This window comes from Orcinus orca, chromosome 12 (assembly GCF_937001465.1).
Source record: "Orcinus orca chromosome 12, mOrcOrc1.1, whole genome shotgun sequence".
Classification (NCBI taxonomy): domain Eukaryota; kingdom Metazoa; phylum Chordata; class Mammalia; order Artiodactyla; family Delphinidae; genus Orcinus; species Orcinus orca.
Genome location: NC_064570.1, coordinates 86,401,674 through 86,425,325, shown reverse-complemented (window position 1 = coordinate 86,425,325; position 23,652 = coordinate 86,401,674). Strand labels below are relative to the sequence as shown.

General features: G+C 30.6%; 1 protein-coding gene across 2 annotated transcripts in view; it reads right to left on the bottom strand.

Annotated features, from left to right (window-relative positions):
• The window catches only part of EYS (eyes shut homolog), a 1,673,869-nt gene that overhangs the window by 1,530,078 nt on the left and 120,139 nt on the right, over window positions 1-23,652 (bottom strand). For both annotated transcript variants that reach the window (XM_049695235.1, XM_004282511.3), the window contains exons 6-7: window positions 10,936-11,101; window positions 1,330-1,469 (exon numbers count right to left, since the gene is read on the bottom strand). In XM_049695235.1, coding sequence (XP_049551192.1) covers window positions 1,330-1,469; window positions 10,936-11,101 — 306 coding nt within the window. The remainder of the gene's footprint in view (window positions 1-1,329; window positions 1,470-10,935; window positions 11,102-23,652) is intronic.

The following is a 23,652-nucleotide window of genomic DNA, read 5'->3' as shown; positions in this document are numbered from 1 at the left end:
AGTTGATAAAGTGTTATAAAATGTGTGCTCATGAAAAAATAAAATAGCTAAAAATTATTGGATTGCTCTCTCTGTGTTTTCTATTAAGTCTAAAACAGCAAATGTTCATTACTTTATTTAAAGTTGGTAATTATTTTTAAAAAATACAGAGAAATAGAAATATGTATATAAGATAATATTTGATTTGCTTGTTTCCTAAAACAGTTACTTATTTAAATTAATATAATATATATTGTTTTTTAATATGCTGATAAGTCAAATGTTTCTTAAAGATAAAAACTTAATCATCTATGTGCATAGTTGTGTATCTGTATTTAGCTAAATACACATGTGAAAAAGTATATTAAGCTTAATGCATATGTTCATGAATTTTAAAAACATAATGAAAAATATACTTGAGGGCATACGTGAAATTAAAAGTTCTGAAGAGTTTGAAGTCTGTTTGCCTGTATTTGTAACGCCTCTCTAGATGGTTGTATTTTATGTACAAAAAAACTTGCTCTGCAACGGGAGAGGCCACAGCAGTGAGAGGCCCGCGTACCGCAAAAAAAAAAAAAAAAAAAAAAAAAAAAACTTGCATTATTTTTTATAAAGTTGCTCAATATTAATGGATTTATTTATAATGAAAAGAGCTTAAAAATCTTTACTGAAAATTTTGTATGAATGATACACCAAACAGAAAATTACAATTTGGTTTTTATTTATATAAAATGACCAAATTAGGTTGTGTCCAGACAAGAGAGGTTACAAATATTAGGATAACTCTCTAAACTTTTTGGAAAACTCCTTAATCATTTTGACAAGAAGTTCCTTATCTACTTAAAATTAAAATTCTATTTTTTTTCCTGTTGTGTTGTTTAGAAATATCTATTTTGTACATGGTAGAGGTAAGATTGGGAAAAAGAGGGCCATTCTTTGTATCTTTGCCTTAAGTCCCACAGTTGTTAGTGGTAAGACTGACCAGAGACTAGAAATCTTCCAGAGATTTAACTACATTCCAAAGACAAGGGTAGTTATTTACAATCTTTAGACAAAAAAGTGGCATTATCACATCTGTGTTTGACTGTCTTTAAATCAGTCTGTAAGTTATAACATAAATAGGAGACAGAAGACTAGGAATAAAGTGATTCTTAAAACTCTTTACTACCTCTCTATATTATAAATATAAGACGTAAAAAGATTTCCAAGTACATTGTTGAGAATTTATGAAGTTATATTTAAGCTATGCACATCTCGAACATTGAATTTGCAAGCTTCACATTTCTAGCATTTTTCAGACAATTATGAGTTAGAGAGGCAATAAGAAGCTACTACAGAAATGTACCTCACCTTCCTTGTTCCTTCACGTAGGAACCAACACACATGACCAAGGGCTTTGGATCGGTTCAGACTGACAGCACCTTCCATGCAGCTGCAAGCGAGAAAGAAGTAGCTGCCAGTAACCACTTCATGATTTTCACCTTCTGATCCTTACAAACAAAGAGATGAAACATTAAATAACCTTTCACACACTTGAATTCACATTGAATTATTAAAGGCAGTTGTCACATTACTTGATAAATGCAATTTGGCAACACTTACACAAAATAAGCTTCTACGTTTGTAGAATATTAGATTTAAAAGAGACCTAAAACAGAATAAGGCCCAACCCTCTCATTTAAAAAATGGACTAAGAAATACAGCAAGAGAATAAGACACAGTTTCCAGGCCATGCTATTTAAAAAACAATCAAATGCCAAATAAACTTCCAATTAATATTTATAAAAATAATGTAATAATGATAAACAATACATTTTACACAAAAAATGTTTGCTCTTTATCTATTGTAGTCGTACAGGGAACAATTTCAAAAGAAATTTGGAAAAATTCCTTAAAATATTTATAATAGAAAAATGGCCAGTACCTTATCCTAGGTTCCTGACAAGAAGGAAGAAAGTCAGGGAATATAAGTGTGTGTGTGTGTGTGTGTGTGTGTGTGTGTGTGTGTGTGTGTGTGTGTGTATACGTAGGTATAGACATACATAAACACATTTATACATATACATATATAATGCAGCTACTTCATGCTCTGATGTTAAAGATAATATCTGTGACACAATAAAGAATGAAATTGCTAAAAAGCAAAATAATGTGACATATAGAAGCAGACACACAGATAACCCAGACTTAGAATTATACTAAGACTGTACAATATCTGTGGTAAATGTGTTGAAGTATCTATAGGAAAAGATGAATATAACTGGTAAACAGATTTGGAATTATGGAATGAGAGATTTAGAAACTGTGAAAAAAAGCAAAAACCCAAATGGAAATCCTAGAATTGTGGGGAGAAAGGAGTTAATTTAGTCGAGCTGAGCACTTCTTATCTTTCATTAGTGGATGTAACATTTCCAGGTAATGAAAGAACATGGGGAACCTGATACAATCTCCTTGTGAATATAACTAAACCTCCTATAAAGGAGACTAAAATATTTCTTAGGGAGATAGTATTTATCTACAAAACCCTCTAGCTGATAGCCCTATTTTAGAATTGTTTCTAATTTACAAACCTACAATTCGTGAGACATGACTTCTTGCAAAATATCATCTAAATTATGCAAAGTACAGATGAATTATAAATAGAGAGGGTTCACAAGCTGAAATCTCCCTGCTGTGTGCAGACCTCATTTAGAAATCTCACCTATCACTCTGGGAAAAAAAGGAAGAAACTAGGAAGCCATGCAGAATATTTCAAACTATTTTCAGCCTTACCAGTGTAACTTGACTGCTTGTATTCTTAAGATTATAAAATATTATTACTATATTAGTAATAAAATAATCAATGGATAGGATTATCAGAAGATCAGGCACAAGAAAGAGAAGTAAATTAATGATGTCAAAAAAATCATATCTTTAGCGTGCTGAGAGAAAATAACTATAATATGGTTATGTCAGCCTGGTACAATGAATTCCTTTATTTCCTGAAGAAAATAGTATTACATTTAACTGTTTATTCAGTATTTGGGAGAACTTGGATATGAGACCCTATTTTTTGTGTATTCTTCATTGTGAAAAGATTTTTTTTTTTAGTCTTTTTTTTTTTTTTTTTTAGATGTTGGGGGTAGGAGTTTATTAATTTATTTTATTTATTTTTGCTGTGTTGGGTCTTCGTTTCTGTGCAAGGGCTTTCTCTAGTTGTGGCAAGTGGGGGCCACTCTTCATCGCAGTATGTGGGCCTCTCACTGTCGCGGCCTCTCTTGTTGCGGAGCACAGGCTCCAGACGCGCAGGCTCAGTAGTTGTGGCTCACGGGCCCAGTTGCTCCATGGCATGTGGGATCCTCCCAGACCAGGGCTCGAACCCGTGTCCCCTGCATTAGCAGGCAGATTCTCAACCACTGTGCCACCAGGGAAGCCCGTGAAAAGATTTTTTTTAAAACTATTTTAGTCAATTACTTTAGAGCTTGTAGGATTATTCAGATTTTATACTTATTATTGAATCAGTTTACCAAACAAGTATTTTTTCTAGGAATGCATCTATTTTATGTAAATTATCCAATTTACAAAGCTTTCCATAATGATATATCTGATTAAACATTTGGATTTAACTGAGATATTTTTGCCTCCTCCTCCCCAGACTTCTAAAAGGAGGTAACAAAATAAATTAATTAATTAATAAAATAAAACAAAACTTTAATGCAGTGAGATAACTAGAGGGGAGAAAACAAATTTTGAGAAGCTGAAATGATGGTGGAGGCGTGGGGACTAAATTAGCAGAATGGGAACAGAAAAAACACAAAAGTCTAATTAGAAGGCATGTTTATGAAAAACAAAGTCATTTACCTAGACAATCTTGAGATGCTCAGAACTTAAAGATATCCAAGAATGTGGTACTGAGATGGGTTCTGGAAACAAGGAGATTAGTAACACAGCTTCTCTCCCAAATCACAAATTCGGATATTATACTGACTCTTCACTCACCTCCCCCAGGCCCACAAATAAATAATTTTCAAGGTTTATTCTTTGGAGAAAGGGAATCTTTTTATGTCTTCACCTCTAAATAGAGTCACCTGAAGTTGGCAGAAAGACTCCAAGTGAGAAAGAACAAAACATCGTTCAACTTACAGAAAATTGAGATACTGAATGGAACAGAAGAAAATTAAAACAAATCAAAGCTATAATAGTCTTATAGACATAAGAAAAGTTATTTTACTTATATAAAACAACAGAATATCATGAAAATGTACAATTTAGACAACTGAAATTCTCTAGACAATTACAAATATAATAAAACAAAAATTCAACACTAGTTTTGAGATATTAAATGGGGAATACAGTAGAAAATAAAAAAATAAAATAATGGAAAATAAATAAGAGATTATGAGAAAATGGAAGAATCAATTTAGAAGATGCAATATCAAAATTTTGGACTTAGGGGTACAGAAAAATAAAACAGAAAAAAATTCTTAGTGACATAATACAGAGACTACCTAAAAATTGAAAGACGTGCTTCCAAATAAAAGGGTTTATCAAGAGATATTGACAAGATATGAACAAGAATACAACCATGGGAATGTAAATTGGTGCAGCCACTATGAAAAACAGTATGGAGTTTCCTCAAAGAAAATCAAAAATAAAATTACCATATAATCTAGCAATTCTACTTCCGGGTTTTTATTCAAAAGAAACAAAAACACTAACTCAGAAAGATATCTGCACCCCATGTTCACTACAGCATTATTTACAACAGCCAAGACATGGAAGCTACCTAAGTGTCCATCAGTGGATGAATGGATAAAGAAGGTGTGGCAGATATATATATATATATATATATATATATATATATGCATATATATAAATAAAATGGGATTATATATATATATAAATATATAAAAATATTGTTCAGCCATAAAAAAGTGGAATCTTGCCATTTGCAACAACATGAATGGACCTCAAGGCATTATGCTAAGTAAAATAAGTCAGACAGAGAAAGACAAATACAGTATAATCTTACTTATATGTGGAATCTAAAAGAAAAAAATCTAAAAAAAAAAAAAAAATGAAACCAGATTTGTGATTGCCAGAAATGGGGGGTGGGGGATAGGTGAAATGGGGCATAGTGGTCAGAAGGTACAAATTTCCAGCTGTAAAATAAGTAAGTCCTGGGGATGTAATGTACATGGTTACTATAATTTATGGTACTGTACTGTACATTTGAAAATTGTTAAGAGTAAATCTTAAAATATCTCATCACATGAAAAAAATGTAACTATGTGTCGTGATGAATGTTAACTAAACTTTCTGTGGTGATCATTTCACAATATATACAAATATAGAACCATTATGTTGTACACCTGAAACTAATATAATATTTCAATGATATTTCATTTTTTAAGAAGAATATAATCCTCAAAAGTTTCAATATAGTGAAATTTCAGTACACCGAGACAAAGAACATAAAAAAAAAGACTTTAAGAGAGATGATCCCATGCAGAATATAAAGAATCAAAAGATAGCCTATTACATATACAATTCTACATTATTGCATGCCTTCCTTTCTTTTCCCTTTATCATATATCTCATAGATTGTCAAATCAGTACTAGTATTACACAGTCATTTCTACATCTGTGTTTACTCTTTTGCTCAAAGAGCCAATGATGCCATGCATAATCTTGCACCTATATTACTCATCATGTGGATGAGGACATGTGGTGGGAAAGCTAGGTCAAGAATTATATACATTTATAGTATTGATAAATATTGCAAAATTGCTCTGCTCAGATATTATAGTGATTTTCCATTTCAACATCAATAGATAAAATCAGCAAGTTGTCAAACTCTCAGTTTTGCCAGTCTTATAGGAGAAAAATTATATATTTATGGTGCTTTTAAAAATGTGATTTGCTCTCATTATAAGTAAAGCTAAGCATTTTCTCAAATATTTAGTAATACTTTCTATGCCTCATGTACAATTTTCTTTTGTTGTTTGCTTCTACGAAGTCTTCACAGGTAGACATTTTTGCTTTTCATGCAGTTAAATTACCAGTCTTTTCTTTGTGGCTTCTACCTTTTGTTGGTAACTATAAAGACCTCTCTCAGCCAGGTTCATAAAATAATACATCAACATTTTTATGAGTTTTTTATCATCTCAATATTTATATATAAAATCTTTATTGATATGAATTTAACCCAGAGTATTTACTAAGATACAAACCAGTCTTTTTTCCAGATGACGATTCTGTTGTTCAGCATCAAATATTGAATAGTCCCTATTTATACTAAAGATTGACATGGCAAATTCTATTATATGCTAAATTCTCTGCATATTTGGATTTATTTTTGGACTTTGCATTTTGCATATATTTTGACTATCAATGCAATAATACCATGCTTTTCATTATTGAAGCTCTATGATATGCTTTAATATCTGGCAGAGCTAAGTCTCTACCCCACCAACCTGCACCATGTGCTTTTTTTAGAGTACACCTGGCTTTGTCTATTTAGTTTTCTATGTGGAACTTAAAATGAATATAAAAACATTGTTCTTATTTCATTGAAATCTTAATAAATATATAAAATAATATGGTGATTTGAAATCTTTAATATGTTAGGTGTCCTCTCCATCAACATGGTATATTTTTAGAAATTTCTTTCCAGATATTGTGTTTATAAATATACTGTGGCAATACTTAAAGTTTTCTCAACTTAGAACTTTAATGCTTTTGCTAATTTTAGTCCTAGGAATTTTAACTTCTGTTTACATAACATCTTTTTTTTTCATTGTATCATTTAGTTAGCTCTTATCTGTATTTGAAAGTCATTTATTTCTTTTTAGCATATTAATCAATTAACACAATTCTGTTACTGAAAACTGTTTTGAAAACATTATTATATGTAATATAAGTAAAAATCATTAAACCACATTTGGTTTTTAAAACTCAGATTTGTTATTTAAATCTTGAAATAAGGTCCTAACATCCTCAATGGATATAGAAAAATTGTAGGTATTTAACAAAAGCAGACTTGAAAGTGGAGCAGTATGGTAAGAAAAATACTTTTGATAAAGATTTCCTTAGAGATACAGGATTTTCTATTCTCACATTAATCATTGTAAAATTACAACAATAACTAATAATGAATTGATTGTAATTAATATATTGAAACATCTTGTCAAAAATATAATCCACTACTTCTTGAAGGAAAAAAAAAGAATTAAAAGTAAATATTAGTTTGCAATAACAGTTCACAAATACATAAATCACTATTCATTTACAAAAAAGTTCACTGGTACATATTAAATGTTTTAAATGTATATGTTTAATGTAGTTAACTAAACAGAAATGATCATAAGCTTTAAAAAAATAAAGACATTCAAAGCAAACATCTCCTTTTTTGCTGTGATTTCATCTTTTCTTAACCATGATTCATATTATCTTATTTCATTTCACAACTCATTATCCATTCTGTCAGTATGTCCTTTTCTCAAACCTAATAATACATATAATGAACATAGATGATGACATTGAAAAGAAACAGTGCATGTCAGCTCTTTCTCAAGTTGTGCACCATAGACCAATTGTCCTTGAAGGGGCTTCTTCTAATTAATTACCTTCCCTTCTTTGTAGAGCAATCATATTGGCAAGAATTGATTGGGCGTGTAAGACACTTCATTTAGTTGGTAGAAAAATCTCTTAATTAAAATAATTTTACTGCTGGTAAAATTAATGCACCCCATGAAAATTTACCAGCTTGATTGTAATGTTCCTCTTCAATTATATTTTATGAGAGAAAAAGAAAGATCTTAACAGCAACAAGAAAAAATAGGAATTACATAATATATTTAATTCTATTTACATACTTAAATCTATCCTATATTCTTTTTTTAAAAAAAACTTTACTGAGAAAAATTGCACTGCTGAATCCTGTACTGACATTAAAAAGAATTTAGGTGGCTCTGCTTAAATATTTTTTTGACTATTGAGCTTTATTGTACTGGCTTCTTTCACTTGGGACAGTCCAGGTCACTTAAATTCTCACATGTGGAGGTCACATAATTCTTATTTTTGTGATAATTAGGTATATTCATTAATTTCTGAACCTAGATTCATTAAGGGATAATGACTAAGTACGCTTTGGTTACTTTGATGATAATTGCTCAGGGCTGATTTATCCATGAGCAATTTTGACTTCATATTACCCCTTATGTCCTAGAAAATATATGTTATACCACTGTCATTCATAAAATAACTACATTTGCTCAGAGATGATTTATCCACTAGCAATTTGATTTCCTATTACTCCCCCTATTTTTCCTAAAAACACTATTTGGTACTTTATTGTTGTGAATACGTTCCCTTTACCAATTTTTAGTTTTCAAATAAGTTTAATGTTTAAAATTAAGTGAATGTATATATTCCATTATTCCTACTTTGAGACAAAGGGAAATGAAAATATAAAAATGATGCAGGCACTGGAGTCCATGAACTGATTTGGCTGGTAATAGAAGACTATGTTTCTCACTCTGCACATTAAACGTATTTTAATGGAACCTTAAAGATCTGTGTCCACCTCACTACAAAATTCCAGTTTGGTTGTTTTGTAGTGGAAGTCTAGCAGTAGTATGTTTTAAAAGTGTCTTGGGTGCTTATACTATGTGGCCAAGGTTTAAAAACGACTGAGCTAACACAATCTCTAAATTGTCCTGAGACCAGATATTCCAGGTAACTTCTCTAGTCTCAGTTGTTGTTCTTGTTTGTTTGGTTTAATTGTGTAATTTGTGAAATAGTAGGCATTCATACCAGAGACTCTGAAGTTCCTTTCTGCACTAACATGACATAATCAACAAGTTATACCCCCATCTTCCATTGTGGATCCCTGATAGGTATTGTTGATCATGTAGAAAATGGAAAATTAGAGCTAAGTCATCTTTTCTTGTTATCATCCTTCACTTCTGGTCTTGAGTGTGATTTGCTTAATGAATCACTATTTCTGTCATTAGGGGTTGTTAACTCTCCAGCACACCATCTTATGATCATGTTGAAATAAATTACCATGTCTTCTGTTTAAAAAGCTAATTTGTTAGTTTACTTCAAGACTGTTTTAATGTAATAGTACTCTTATAAGTGCAGCTGTTGTCAATTGAATAAAATTAGCCATTGGTTGAGAACAGATATATCAAATCTACTAATTTGCTGATTGTTGATAAACTATAATGTCAAAATATCATTGACAGAGGAAATTTTCTTTAAAATAATTAATTGAAGTACTGTTCAATTTCAAGAATTTGGATCAATTTGCTTAAGCGAAGTCAAATAGCATTAAAAGATTAATCAAACAGAAAATTATGCTCATCAAAATAGATTTTGAATAGGAACTGCCATTGTATAAAACAATTAGTAATATATTTAACTAAATATGTATTGGAATTATTTTATTTCAAGAGTCAAAGCCAGAAAACTAGGCTTCCTCTTGACACGTCTATCACTTGCTCTTTGTATACAATCCATAAAAGACTTTCCATCACCTCACAATATGACTACAACTAACTCTACCATTTTTTCCCTCTCCAATCTATTTCTCCACCTGATCTTTTTTTAATTTTTTTTTTAATGTGTCAAATGCTACAAGGATTTTAACCCCACATTTTAGTTTGGACATTACTTTCTTTCCCAAATCTTATTTTTACTCTTGTTCTCAGAGTTTCAGCCAGGACTTCAAAGGACCATCACTTCTTAGCATTTGTTTTTGCTTTTATTTTTTTCCTAATGTGCTTTATTGGAGTCTGATTGACATACAAAAAGTTGGAGATATTTAATGTGTACAACCTGATGTGTTTAGAGAAAGTATACACCCGTGAAGCCATAAACACAATCAATGTTGTCAATTTATCCATCACCTTCAAAAATGTCCTCCCACCGGCTCTGTTTTTGGCTTTTTTTTTTTTTCCTTTTGTTGTGAGACTATTCAACATAAGATCTGTCCTTTTAGAACAATTTTAAATATACAATGTGTTATTGTTAATCATAGACTCTGTATTGTACATATTTCCAAAACTTGTATAACTGTGAACATTTGTACATTTTGAAACATTGTTATTTATAAAATGAAATTCCCTCAATATAGAATGCTGTCTTCTCCAACTTCTCTACCATGGCCTCACTGTATTTATCTCTGTTACTTTTTAAAAAAATTATTTATTTATTTATTTTTGTCTGCGTCAGGTCTTCATTGCTGCGCGCGGGCTTTCACCAGTTGCGGCGAGCGGGGGCTACTCTTTGTTGCGGTGTGCGGGTTTCTCGTAGTGGTGGCTTCTCTTGTTGTGGAGCACAGGCTCTAGGGCACGCAGGCTCCAGTTGTTGTGGCACACAGGCTTAGTTGCTCCACAGTATGTGGGATCTTCCCGGACCAGGGCTTGAACTCGTGTCCCCTGCATTGGCAGGCAGATTCTTAACCACTGTGCCACCAGGGAAGTCCCTATCTCTGTTACATTTTATCATAGAAACTTTATCTGACCTCCCAACCTACTCTCCCAATTGCCCATATTTTCTTTTCTTTTCTTTTCTTTTTTAAACAGGTTCTTTGGTTATAAGTTTGCATAGGAAGATGTTTCTTTCTGTAGGAGCATTTTACTTCAATTTACAATTATATATTTATCATTGTGAGTATTTTCCCAATAAATCCCTCCAAAAAATAGTTAGATCTGTGAGAGTAGAGGATAATTCTAGATTTTTTCAGTTATATATCTTGCACCAAGCAGAATTCCTGGGATGTAGTAGATGATAAGCATACGTATGTCTTTTAAAGGAACACATCAGAGAATAAGAGTATTAAATTCATTTTTACTTTATTTTGTGTTTTGAGATATAAAGTATTTTGTGTGATTGGAAAATGAATACTTACCTAGTAAATTTTGAACTGACTTAAGCAAATTAAAAAAAAAAACACTTTAATTGAATTACCTGTAAATTTCAATTGCCACACGTATTTTAATTGAGGAGGACTTGCAACTTCAGCTTGAAAAATACCATGGCTGATGGCTCCACAGTAGCAGGCGTTCAGATGAATTAAGCAAACATTCTTCACAAATCGACATGAATTTCTTGTGCACCCTGGAGTGCATATATACTAAAAAAGGAAATAATAAAATTGATTAAAAACTGAAATATGTTTGATATATAAACTTTTGCTTATACAAACACACAGCTAATTTCTAAAACCACCAATTTAAAAAAAGTCTATAGAAGACACATAATATACCACTCTTCTTATTCCTTCTATTCCTTTCTCTTCTCTTTCTGTAGCATCTTGCCTCATGTTCATGTTCATACTGCCTATGTGATATTCTTTTGGCTTTGACTCACTCCTTAACCTACAATGTTTCCTTATGTTCAGTCTGCTGGGTTATAATTTTTTCACAAATGAAAAATAATCATGGTACAAATTATGCGATGCATCATCTAAAACATCAGTGGATCACTTGGATTAACACAATGAAATGGGAAGGTACTGTTTAAGTTTGTCGGTTTTTTAAAGGTATATTATTTGAAAATATTTTAATATAATCAGGGCGTATTTTCTAATAATATGATTTATCTGCAGTAATCTCTAGTATCTTCAAAGACAGAATTCATATCTGGTTATACCCACAATTAAATTAATTAAATTTACACAATTTCAAGTCACATTCAAGCTATCATTAAGTTTTAATACATGCTACTTTACTGAGGTCTTAGGATGACATAAGTCAATAAGATAAATTTAAGCCCTGGAGACAGACAAGGGCCATATATTCTGTTTAGAGCATATCTTAAGCCATTTCTAATTCTCCTAGTTTCCAATGAGCAAATCCCCCCCGAATTTGGCAGAAGGAAGCACAGTTGAGTCATGAGGCACAAGGACTCACTAGCATCTAACATTTCCTTTAATGCAATTACTGTACTAAGCAAGCTTTGTTCTAATTGTTTCAGGTCATGATGGTCTTCTACCTGGATTCACAATAGAATTCCTAATGGCTACACAAAGTATGAATCTTAAAGTATGAATTTTTATATAAATTAGTACAAGACCATATATCTAACTGAAATCAACACTAAAGACTAGAAACAATCTGAAAAAAAATTATCATTTCATTATACTGAGTGGCTACCAAGAGAACACCATTTTGTAATAAATTTCTAAGACTTGAGATCACTGAAAGTTTTAACCCATAATTTTTATACGAAGACACAGAATTTAAACTCTCCAAATGGTATTAGCCAATCTTCACTGTCAGTGGATTTGTGATCTTCATTGTGATAAGAAATATGAAGGCCTAATAAATTTGAATTCATGACTGTACAAAATAAACTTAGCATAGTAGTATATGGTTTGTATTAAGAACCAGTAGAGTCATCTCTTTACTTAAAACAAAACAAAACAAAAAACATAAAACTCAGCTTAAACAAAGCCGTCTCTTAGATTTTTTTGTTTTATTTGTATATGTGTGTGTGCGTGTTTTAAACTAAGAATATCAGAGTCAGCTGCACCAAATATATGTGTATAATCCTCATTTCTGTCTGGAAAAGTCAAGAATGATGGGTCCATTTAGAAATAAGATTTTACATCTTCTGTAATAACTCTAGGGGAGGTGGACAAGTAAAAAATAGGGGCCAGCTAATGATGACAGATGCCAGGCAAAATTATAGGAATAACACGGATCCTTGCTCACAGTGCTGTTATGGTGCTTATCCTGCTAGTTTGAATGTTACTTGGAGACAAAATAGAACTCAGGATTTAGCTGAATAAAAAAACCAAAGCTCCCCATGATAGTTTTCAAGGAAAGTCAGAACAATTTATCCGTCTTTAGACCCTTCTATCCTGAACAAGGACACTGTGAAGGTTTCCTGTCTCTAAACAAAGTTTGGGTGTACAAGAACTTATTTGGGATGGGAAATTGGAGCCTTTATTACTATATATATAGATTATTGCAACACAGAAAATTGTGTCTGGCAGCAACCTGAGTGTTAGCAATTTATTTCCTTAGACCATATGTAAAGGTTAGGAAGTATCATGATATAGGCCTATTCTAAAGGTGACCTCAGTCAATGACTTGTGTGTTCATGTGAGAATTCATACTAACACACACACTCCACAGCGACAACAAGAAAATAAATGAAAACAGGTGAACAGAACAGAAATAAAGTAAAATAGTGAGATTGAAGAGTGGAGGCTTTTAGGCAAGTAAACTAAAACCTCAACTCTGAATAGCTCTGAGTGTTCTAGCAGCCAAGTAAAAATATAAAACATGAAAATATAGTGTAGGTCTTCTTGTTTATTAGAAGAGGTGGATTTGCATTTTGGTGGATTCATTTTAGTTTATTGGAAAAACCATATTTCCAGATGACACTCCTAAGGAATAGTTGTCATATGGAGGAGGATGTTAAACAAGTGATAACACTTTAATAATATGATATTTTTGTGGAAAATTATTTAACAATTTGACCATGAATTCATAAATATTTTTCTGCATAGTGCTACTTTGTACAAGTAAGATGGTTTTCAATAAATTGATTCTTTTCTTTTTGAGTATGAATTTTGAAAATGCCATTAATGGAGGAAATTAGTTATTCTGAATTCACATGGACATGATGACTCACGTAATACCTATTGCCCATTAAAACACTATTTTATTAATTCTTATAAACTTAAATAGACAGACAATTTAACAATTCAGAATCATTTGTATAACAAGATCGGCATCTTTGTGAATTCAGTTACTCTAAAGTGACCTCTTTTTAACATTGACACTAATTTCCAATAGAATTAATAGTCCTCTCTGTCATTAAGTTACCTGAAGTTCCACAGTGACCCCAGATGCCATGGTAATACTAATTTTTCTCTATCAATTTTATTTGGACCAAAGGGGATTCAAAGTTTTACAAGAAAATAATCATTTAGCTATTTGATGTTTTATTCCTCGCCAAATTAATAGCTGGAATTAATACTTTACAAAATTAATGCAAATAGTTGGAATTAATACTTTACCTTATTTTTAATACTATTATATATTTCCCATTCAATACATGGATTAAGTAACAAATATTTGTTAGAAAATCTGTGCTTGTCTAGAAGATCTATTTCCAGACATTCCAGATCTACTTCTTCAACATGCATAAGTTTCAACCTTCATCCATGAAATAGAAATATAATCCCCCTGAAATAAAAGGGGTTCACTTGCATTGGCAGAGTGTATTTAAGGTGAACAATTCACTTGTTTGTCTGGGACTTAATTTTTTTAGCATTGAAATCCCTATGTCCAGTGAAGGCAGTCAGTCCTAGGCAAACTGGGATGGCTGGCTGCCCTAAATTGATTATATACTCAAAGTATTATTCCTGAAATGAAGAACAGAGCTGCAGCTGACATGTCATGAGAGAGAGAAAAATGGTATTCTGTTGTTCTAAGCCTCTGAAGTGTGTGTGTGTGTATGAATATGCATGTTTGTAGGGGATTACCACAGCATAACCTATCTAACACACTTATCAAAAGTTTTCTCTATCTAGAGGTGAGACTAAACTCATTTGCTGAGGTTTGTTTCAAATATGAAATATCTATAATTGTATTAAGTTGGTGATATTCTTATAAAGTATATAGCTCATATATCTGTAAGAAAATTAATATTACATTTATTACAGTAAACTATAGGTGTTTATAAATTACTCATAAAATATACATGGAAAAGCAGTGTTAGTCTATCTTGTAGGTAACTGCCCAGTTTATATATAAAATTTAAAAAGAGCAAACAATTCAGCATTTGTAGTATTTCTTTTGGAATTGAGTGGGGTGTCAGTGGTGGGGATATACAAACATTCATTTGAAGGTGAACACATATCTTATTGTTGACAGTGAACTAATTAACTACCACATATTAGAAAACTAAACTTGAATTAACTTTGAACTTTCATAAGCTTGTAAAAGCATAACTTTGGTAAGCAAGCAGTGAAATTAAGACAATGATGAAGTAGTTTTGCAATGACAGTAAAAAGAAGTAAGAGAATCAAGAAAATTGTCCATAAAAAGGAAAGCAATCTATTTCTTATATCACGTGTCAGTATATGTTACATCAGTAAGAGCATATTTTGCAATACCAAAGTTTTGTGACTTTTACTTGATTGACAAAAAATACATATTCATAGTACTTTTATAACCCTAACTAACTGATTTAACATATCATGTGCTGAAAGCATTTGATGATGCTTTCTTAAGGCTTTTGTTTTTTATAAAGGGAAAAAATTTTGATTGATAGTATGAAGAGGATTTAAAAACAGCTCTAGATGTTGAGTTATTTTAACAGCTATATTTCTTAGGCAAGATAATGATTTCTTTTAGATATTCTGCTTCCTGTGCTGTACAAGCATTTTAAACTTCTCTCTTTCAAAGAAATTGTATCCCCAAATCATGGCTCATACCTATCTTACTACATCTGTATTCCCTGATGGTTCTATGTAAGCATTTATGCCAGGGTTTAGAAACTGTGTTAAAAATATAGATTTTTTTTCTTTACATAATGAAGATACTAATAATAAGGATACCACATCTCTCTTCCTTTGTCTCAGTGCTGTCACTCTCTCTCTCTGTCTCTCTCTCTCTGTGTTTGTGTGCATGTGTGTGAGAGAGAAAGACAGAGACCATTTTGCCATATATATGTTACCATTGTTCAAATGAGTTCAAAAGCATTGTCTAATTCATTTCATGTGAATTTTCAACAGCCTTGATAAAGAAAGGCCCTTTATATTTTGTTCTAAACTTCAGATAAAAAGACAATAATTATGAGATTTTTAAAAAGATCATACACTTCAGTTCTCACAACGCCAGGACATAAACATATATATTTGGTTTAAAATCATTTTACTTTATTTTTTGTCTCCTCTTTATTCTCCAATAGAAATGTTATTGGTACAAGTCTTAATCAGTTAACACTAAAGATATATAATCACTAGAAATCTGAAGTTTAAAATGTTATGAATCTGAAATTTTATTGTTTTTGTCACAACCCCTCCTTGCAGTACCATTTCTTTCTCACTCATTCTTCTTGAATTAGTACTAAAAAATCACTGATATTTTATTTATTTGTAAAATATCATATTGTACCTAGTTTAAAGAAATTTAATGATTTTGAAAAAGCAATGATGAATTCACACAGAAAAAAGTTCAAAAACATCCAATGATATGCTGCCTACAAAAGGCTCAATTTAGCTTTTAGGACATACACACAGTGAGAGTGAAGAGATGGGGAAAAATGTTTCAAGAAAACAGTAACCAAAAGAAAGCAGGGGTAGCTACACTTATATCAAACAAAATAGACTTTAAGCAAAAATTGGTCAAAAGAGACAAAGAGTTATTGTAAAATACTGAGTCAATACATCAAGAAGGTATACAATTCATAAATATTTATACACCCAACACTGGAGTAAATATATAAAGCAAATATAAAAAGAACTAAAAGGAGAAATAAATAGCAATACAATAATGCTTGGAGACTTTAACACCCCACTGTCAACAATGGATAGATCCAGACAGAAAAATCAATAAGGAAGCTGTAGATTTGAAAAACACTATACTTCAAATGGATCTACCAGACATATACAGAATATTCCATACGATAACAGGAAAACTCTTCAAAGTGCACATGAAACATTTTCTATGATAGATCATATGTTAGGCTGAAAAACAAATTTCACCAAATTAAAAATGAATGAAATTATATAAAGTATCTTTTGACCATCAAAGTATGAAACTAGAATCAATAACAGGATAAAAGCTGTTTTCCACAAATATATGGAAGCTAAACAACACACTCATGAACAACCAATGGATCATAAGAAGAAATCAAAAGGTAAAATTTTAAATTCCTGAAATAAATGAAAATAGAAAAACAAGATACCAAAACTTATGGGATGCAGCAAAAGCAGGTCTAAGCAGGTCTAAGTGAGAAGTGTATAGGAATAAACACACAAGTCAAGAAAAAGAAAGATCTTAAATAAACAGCCTAACTTTATGCCTCAAGGAACTATAGAGTGAAATAAGAACAAAAGTAACAGAAGAAAAGAAATAATAAAGATTGCAGTAGATATAAATAAAATAGAGAATCAAGAAACAATATAAAAGATTAACAAAACTAAGATTTCATTCTTTGAAAAGATAAACACAATTCACAAATTTTAGGTAGACCAACCAATAAAAAAAAGAGGACTCAAATAAATTAAATTATGAATGAAAAAGGTGACACTCAAAGAGATATGTACACACCCATGTCCATTGCAGCATTATTCACAACAGTGGAAACATGGAAGCAACCGAAGTGTCCATTGATGGATGAACGGACAAAGAAGATGTGGACTAATATATACACATATATATTATTCAACCATAAAAAGAATATATATAATATAAATAGTATATATTATACATAAATAATAAATAATATACAATGAACATTATATGATTTTATATATAATAGCATATATAATATTATACATGATCATTTAATATCTATATTATAATATATAACCTCATATTATATGTATAATATGATTGCATATCATTTATTATATGATAAAAACATGTAATTATTATGTGTATAATATATTATATAATAAAATATAGTATATGTTATATGTAATTACTTTAATTATGAAATTATTATACATAATTATATATATTTTAATATCTATATAAAATTATACACAACTATTATATAATTAATCTATATATAATATATACTATATATAATTATACTTATATAAGTTATATATATATCATTGATATAGTATATATTATATAATAGAAGATATATATAAACAATTATATAAAATTAATAATTCATATTAATACTATTATTTATATAAGATATTATATTTTATATGTGATATAATACATATCTTATGTAATTATATATCTGATATTATTTTATATTATAATATACAACTATAATGCATAATAATATATAATTATAGAATAATATATAATATAATATATCAATATATAATATATATAATGTAATTATAAATAATATAAAATTCTACATATTATATTATTATATACATAATATAATTATATTAATATATATCATATTATATTATTTATAACATATATCATATATACCATCTACATCACATATATATATCATAGATGTTATTATATATCACATCATTTTATATTAATATTATAATATATATTATATTATACAATATATATTATATAATGTGTAATATATTATACACATAAAATATATTAATTTATATACACATATACCTATATTTAATAATATATATTATCATACTATGTTATATTATTGTATTATCATATAAAATATATTATATGATAAATATTATAAATATTATATAAATTATTATTAATGATATAATACAATATTATATAAGCAATACAATATATGTAATATATATGATGTATTATATAATTACATATTAAATATCATGTATCATATAATTATATATTATATCATGTATCATATATAATATGTAAATAATTATATATAATTATACATAATTATATATATTATCATATATGCCATGATACATATTGTTATAATATAATATATTATTTTATAATGTAATATATTAAAATATAATATAGTGTAAATAAGTATATATAATATATGATATATGATATACAATATATAGTGTAATATTGATAATTTATGTATATTAATAATAATAATATATTAATTGATTAATTATATAATTATTATATTAATTAATGTTATTTTATAATTTTATATTAATAATAAATTATATAATATAGTTTCTAATATATATTAATATAACAATACATATATATTATTCAACCATTGAAAAGAAGGAAATTCTGCTATATGTACCAACGTGGGTGAAATTTGAAGACATTTTTCTAAGTCAAATAAATCAGACAGGGAATGATAAATACTGTATGAGCTCACTTATATGTGGAATATAAATGAAAAAAAATCAACAGGGTACTCAGAGATACAGAGGTGAATGGTGATTGCCTGGTGGGGAGAGGAGAGGAAAATGGGTGAAGGTGGTCAAGATGCACAAACTTCAAGTTATAAGATGACTATGTTCTGGAGATGTAATGATGTAATGCACTCTATGGTGGCTATAGTTACCAATATTCTATTGTGCATTGCAAGTTGCTAAGTGACTTGATCTTCAAAGTTCTTACCACACAGGAATTGTGAATATGTGAGTTGATGGATGTATTAACTAACCTTATCATGGAAATTATTTCACAATGCAGGTACTCCTTGTTTTATTTCACTTTACTATGTTTTTACAGATATATGTTTTTCACAAATTGAGGGTTTGTGGCAACCCTGCATTGATCAAGTTTATTAGTGCCATTTTTCCAACAGCATTCACATACTTCACATACTTCATATCTTTGTGTCACATTCTCACAATATTTTTAACTTTTTCATCATTATTATATTCGTTATTGTGAACTCAGATTAGTGATCTTTGATGTTACTATTGCAAAAAGATTACATCTCACTGAAGGGCCAGATGATGGTTACCATTTTTTTTAGCAACAAAGTATTTTATAATTAAGGTATATACATTGTTTTTTTAGAAATAACACTATTGCACAATTAACTGACTTCACTATAGCATCAACATAACTTTTATATGTACTGAGAAACCAAAAATTTGTGTGACTTGCTTTATTGCAATATTCAGCTTTATGGCAGTGGTCTGGAAACAAACCCATAATAGCTCTGAGGTATCCCTGTATATACGTGTATCAGGTCATTATGCTGTACCTGTTAAACCTGCACAATGTTATATGTCAATTATAAGTCAATAAAGCCATGAAAAAGTATGCTTACACATATTTTACTGTTTGGGATTGAAGAAAAATTTAACTTATAAATAGTATATAAGTACATATTATATAAATAAATTACATAAATATATATTTATTAAGTATATAAATATAAATTTAATATAAACGTGTGCAAATATATAATAAAATTTCACTTTACAGATGTTTACTTAGTAGGAGACATTTCCTTCCCCTTCTTAAATGTATAAATTTTATTAAAATTATTCCATATCAGGGCTTCCCTGGTGATGCAGTGGTTGAGAGTCTGCCTGCCGATGCAGGGATCACGGGTTCGTGCCCCGGTCTAGGAAGATCTCACATGCCGCCACGGAGCGGCTAGGCCCTTGAGCCATGGCCGCTGAGCCTGCGTGTCCGGAGCCTGTGCTCCGCAACGGGAGAGGCCACAACAGTGAGAGGCCCGTGTACCGCAAAAAAAAAAAAAAAAAAAAAAATTATTCCATATCAGTATTATAAATGAGTATGGATAAAGGGTAATATTGCCCGATTGCCCAAGGCTACCCTGTACTTTAATGCATTTATCCTTCTGAAAGACTTTTGTTTCTAAATCTCTTAAGTACAGTGTCAATTATTAAACCCCTACCATTGCTTTAAATTAAATGAAGAAAATTAGAAAAGGCATGGAAAGTCTTCAGAGAATAGAATCATTCTCTAATATCCAAACAGTGAATCAATCAGTCTCAAAAAAGTATCAAATAGGTCTGACTGTCTTCAGTCTAAATCAACTTCCAGCTGCCAGTCTAAAAATGTCTTTGCCAGGATACTAAACACAGTGGTTGTGTCTCATACATTTTATGTCTTTGAATGCCAAATATCATTCAATTTCAGAAATCTATTTGATAGTCTTAGAGAGAGGAGAAATAATTACCTTTACCATTTACAATGATCTTAAAACTCTTGGGCTTTTCTGGTGGCGCAGTGGTTGAGAATCTGCCTGCTAACGCAGGCGACACGGGTTCGAGCCCTGGTCTGGGAGGATCCCACCTGCCGTGGAGCAACTAGGCCCGTGAGCCACAACTACTGAGCCTGCGCATCTGGAGCCTGTGCTCCGCAACAAGAGAGGCCGAGACGGTGAGAGGCCTGCGCACCGCGATGAAGAGTGGCCCCAGCTTGCCACAACTAGAGAAGGCCCTTGCACAGTAAACGAAGACCCAACACAGGAAAAATAAATTAATTAATTAATAAACTCCTACCCCCACCATCTTAAAAAAACAAAAAAACAAACTAATAAAAAAACACCTCTTTCCCCTTTTTCAGTGGATATCTTCATTTATTTTTTTTTCCCTTAGACTAGGTAACATTCATTTGTCTTATTTGTGACCTAATAAATGAGTGTAGAAATCCAACATCCTTATTAAACTTTCCAGTGTAAACTTCTTGCAATAGTGGTATACATTAAATAAAACAATTAATTTATTAAATAGCTTCAGTTTTCTTTTTCAAGGTAACATATTTACTCTAAGCTTTTACTTTAGCTGTAGTTAAATTTCACCTCTTCCAGAGAAAGAACAATCTGTCAACTCCTTTAAAAACATATCCTTTGTTTCCACAGCATTTTCAGTTTTCTAACTGACACTGTTTTTCATTGCAAAGTCAAACATTTCTGATAAGATTGCCATCCCAGGGAGAGTACATATTTAACAAGCTGAGAGTGACTCAAATATCATTTTTTCCTTGCTTAAGTAGTTGAAAACTTAGTTAATATTTAATCATTCATCTGCTTTAATACAAAATCAAGTTTTTTAGCATTTTTTTTATTATTTCAACTCATCTGTGGCTGCACTTTGCTATTTACATAAATATGTAAATGTAGTATTTGTGTCAAATATCTTTTCAATCTGTAAAAGTGTATATCTAACTGAATATATTTCCCTAAAAGACCAGTAATATATATGAATACTCAGTCTTTACCTTACTGATTTCAATTTTGCATCCAGAAACTTAGATGTTAAACTTGTTTTCCCAAATTAACTTTTAATTTTTAAAATTTACTTTATAAGTCAGTTTTTAAATGATTTCTTATATGAATACTGATTTTGTCTATATACACCTCTGCAACGGTTGGGTATTCCTTCTAATTAATGCTATGGTAGTAACATAGGATTTCCTCAGACTTTGACTCAAAACATAATCTACTAAATGTTTTTACTTATTTTGTTTCAGACATATTGAGGCAATCTTTCAAAAGCAAAACTTCTACCCTTAGAAATCTGGTTAAATGATTTTGTTTATAAATAATTTTTTAAATGATTAGAAAATTTTATTACATGAGAAATATTTAAAAATCAATCTATGTATTTGATTAATCATTAAGTAGAAAATAATTATAGATGTGCTAGATTAATAATACTGAAATACAAAATGAATAAAATGTTAAACTATGATAATTTGGCATGAGTTGAAATAGCTCACTTTACTGCTGGACATGAGTTTAAGATTTTTTTTTTTTTTTTTAAGATATGTTTTTAACTCTTGGCCATAATGAAGGAGACCAAGTTGAACCATATTAAAAATCCCAAAATTCAACATGGCAACCTTCTCTTTGTGGGTGATTCTAGATAACTTTACACTTCCTTCAGGTGTTTCTTTTATCTACATTTTATATCAGGAGCTTTAATGAGGAAATTCAAGGACAATGTGCTCCTCTGGGTCAACTAGAGTCATTTAAAGTTTAGCTCATTCATCCTGGGTGACACCAGTGAGCTCTTAATATCATTACTGAAGAGACAGAAAATGTGTATTAAAACTACATGATTGGCCTATTAGAATGCTGTGGAGTAAGAAGAAGGGAGGCACCTAATTTTTTAAAACAAATTTATTTTATATTTCCTGATTCACAGTTCAAATGGAATGAGCAATTTTAATTTTCTTTGCATGAAAATTTAACTAGGTGATATCACGCCTTTTGGGTACAGTTATGTAATTAAAATTTGCACCTGATTTTAAGAGTTCCAGTCATCAGCATATTGTCAGAGGAATTTTTGTGAGTTGAGACAAACTGCTTGCAAAAAGACATACTAACTTTGTGAAGGGCAGCTAGAAAGATAAAATGAGTTAGGATTCAGGTTACTACCTGGCTGAGGAAATTTGGTTATTGACAAAGAATCAGTGAAGTAAATTCCTTTATTGGTTCTCATAACAGATGCAAGAATAATTAGAGACTGACCCAGATTTGCTAATAGTAAACCTATTCAAAATATAATGGGAAGAACCAACAAAATACTGTCACACCTATTCTTACCTACAACATTTCTATAGTGGTCATCCGTCTGCCTTCAATTCTTACTCCCTTTCCTGCCCAATCACAGGTTTAGGTCAGAAAAGATTACGAAGAGCTGAGGAAAGGAGATAGGAAAAAGACTTCATATATTTTAGTCTACTTAAATATGCTTAAGTATATGTGGATCTGTCTTTCTCCCTTTCTCTCTCTGCACTCTGAGAAAACAATCTTTCTTCATCATTGGTGAACACTAATTAATAAACCTGAACTTTGAGTGACTATGATTCAGAGAGCTTCTCTAATCATTTTCAGTTAGCATATTTATTTGTGTGTTAAAAATAAATTTTCTTGAAATCTCTGTGTATTTATCTCCTGTTGCTGCTGTAGTAAATTACTATAACCTTAGTAGTTTAAAATATTTACTCCTTTATATTTCTGGAGGTCAAATATCTGAAATCTGTCCTACAGGGATCAAGCCAAGGTTTAGGAGGGCTCTGAGAGTGTAACCGAAAAGGACCCTATGAGGCCTTCCCAGAATAGACCCCAACCCATGTCCTCCACCTGCCTTTTGTCTGTAGG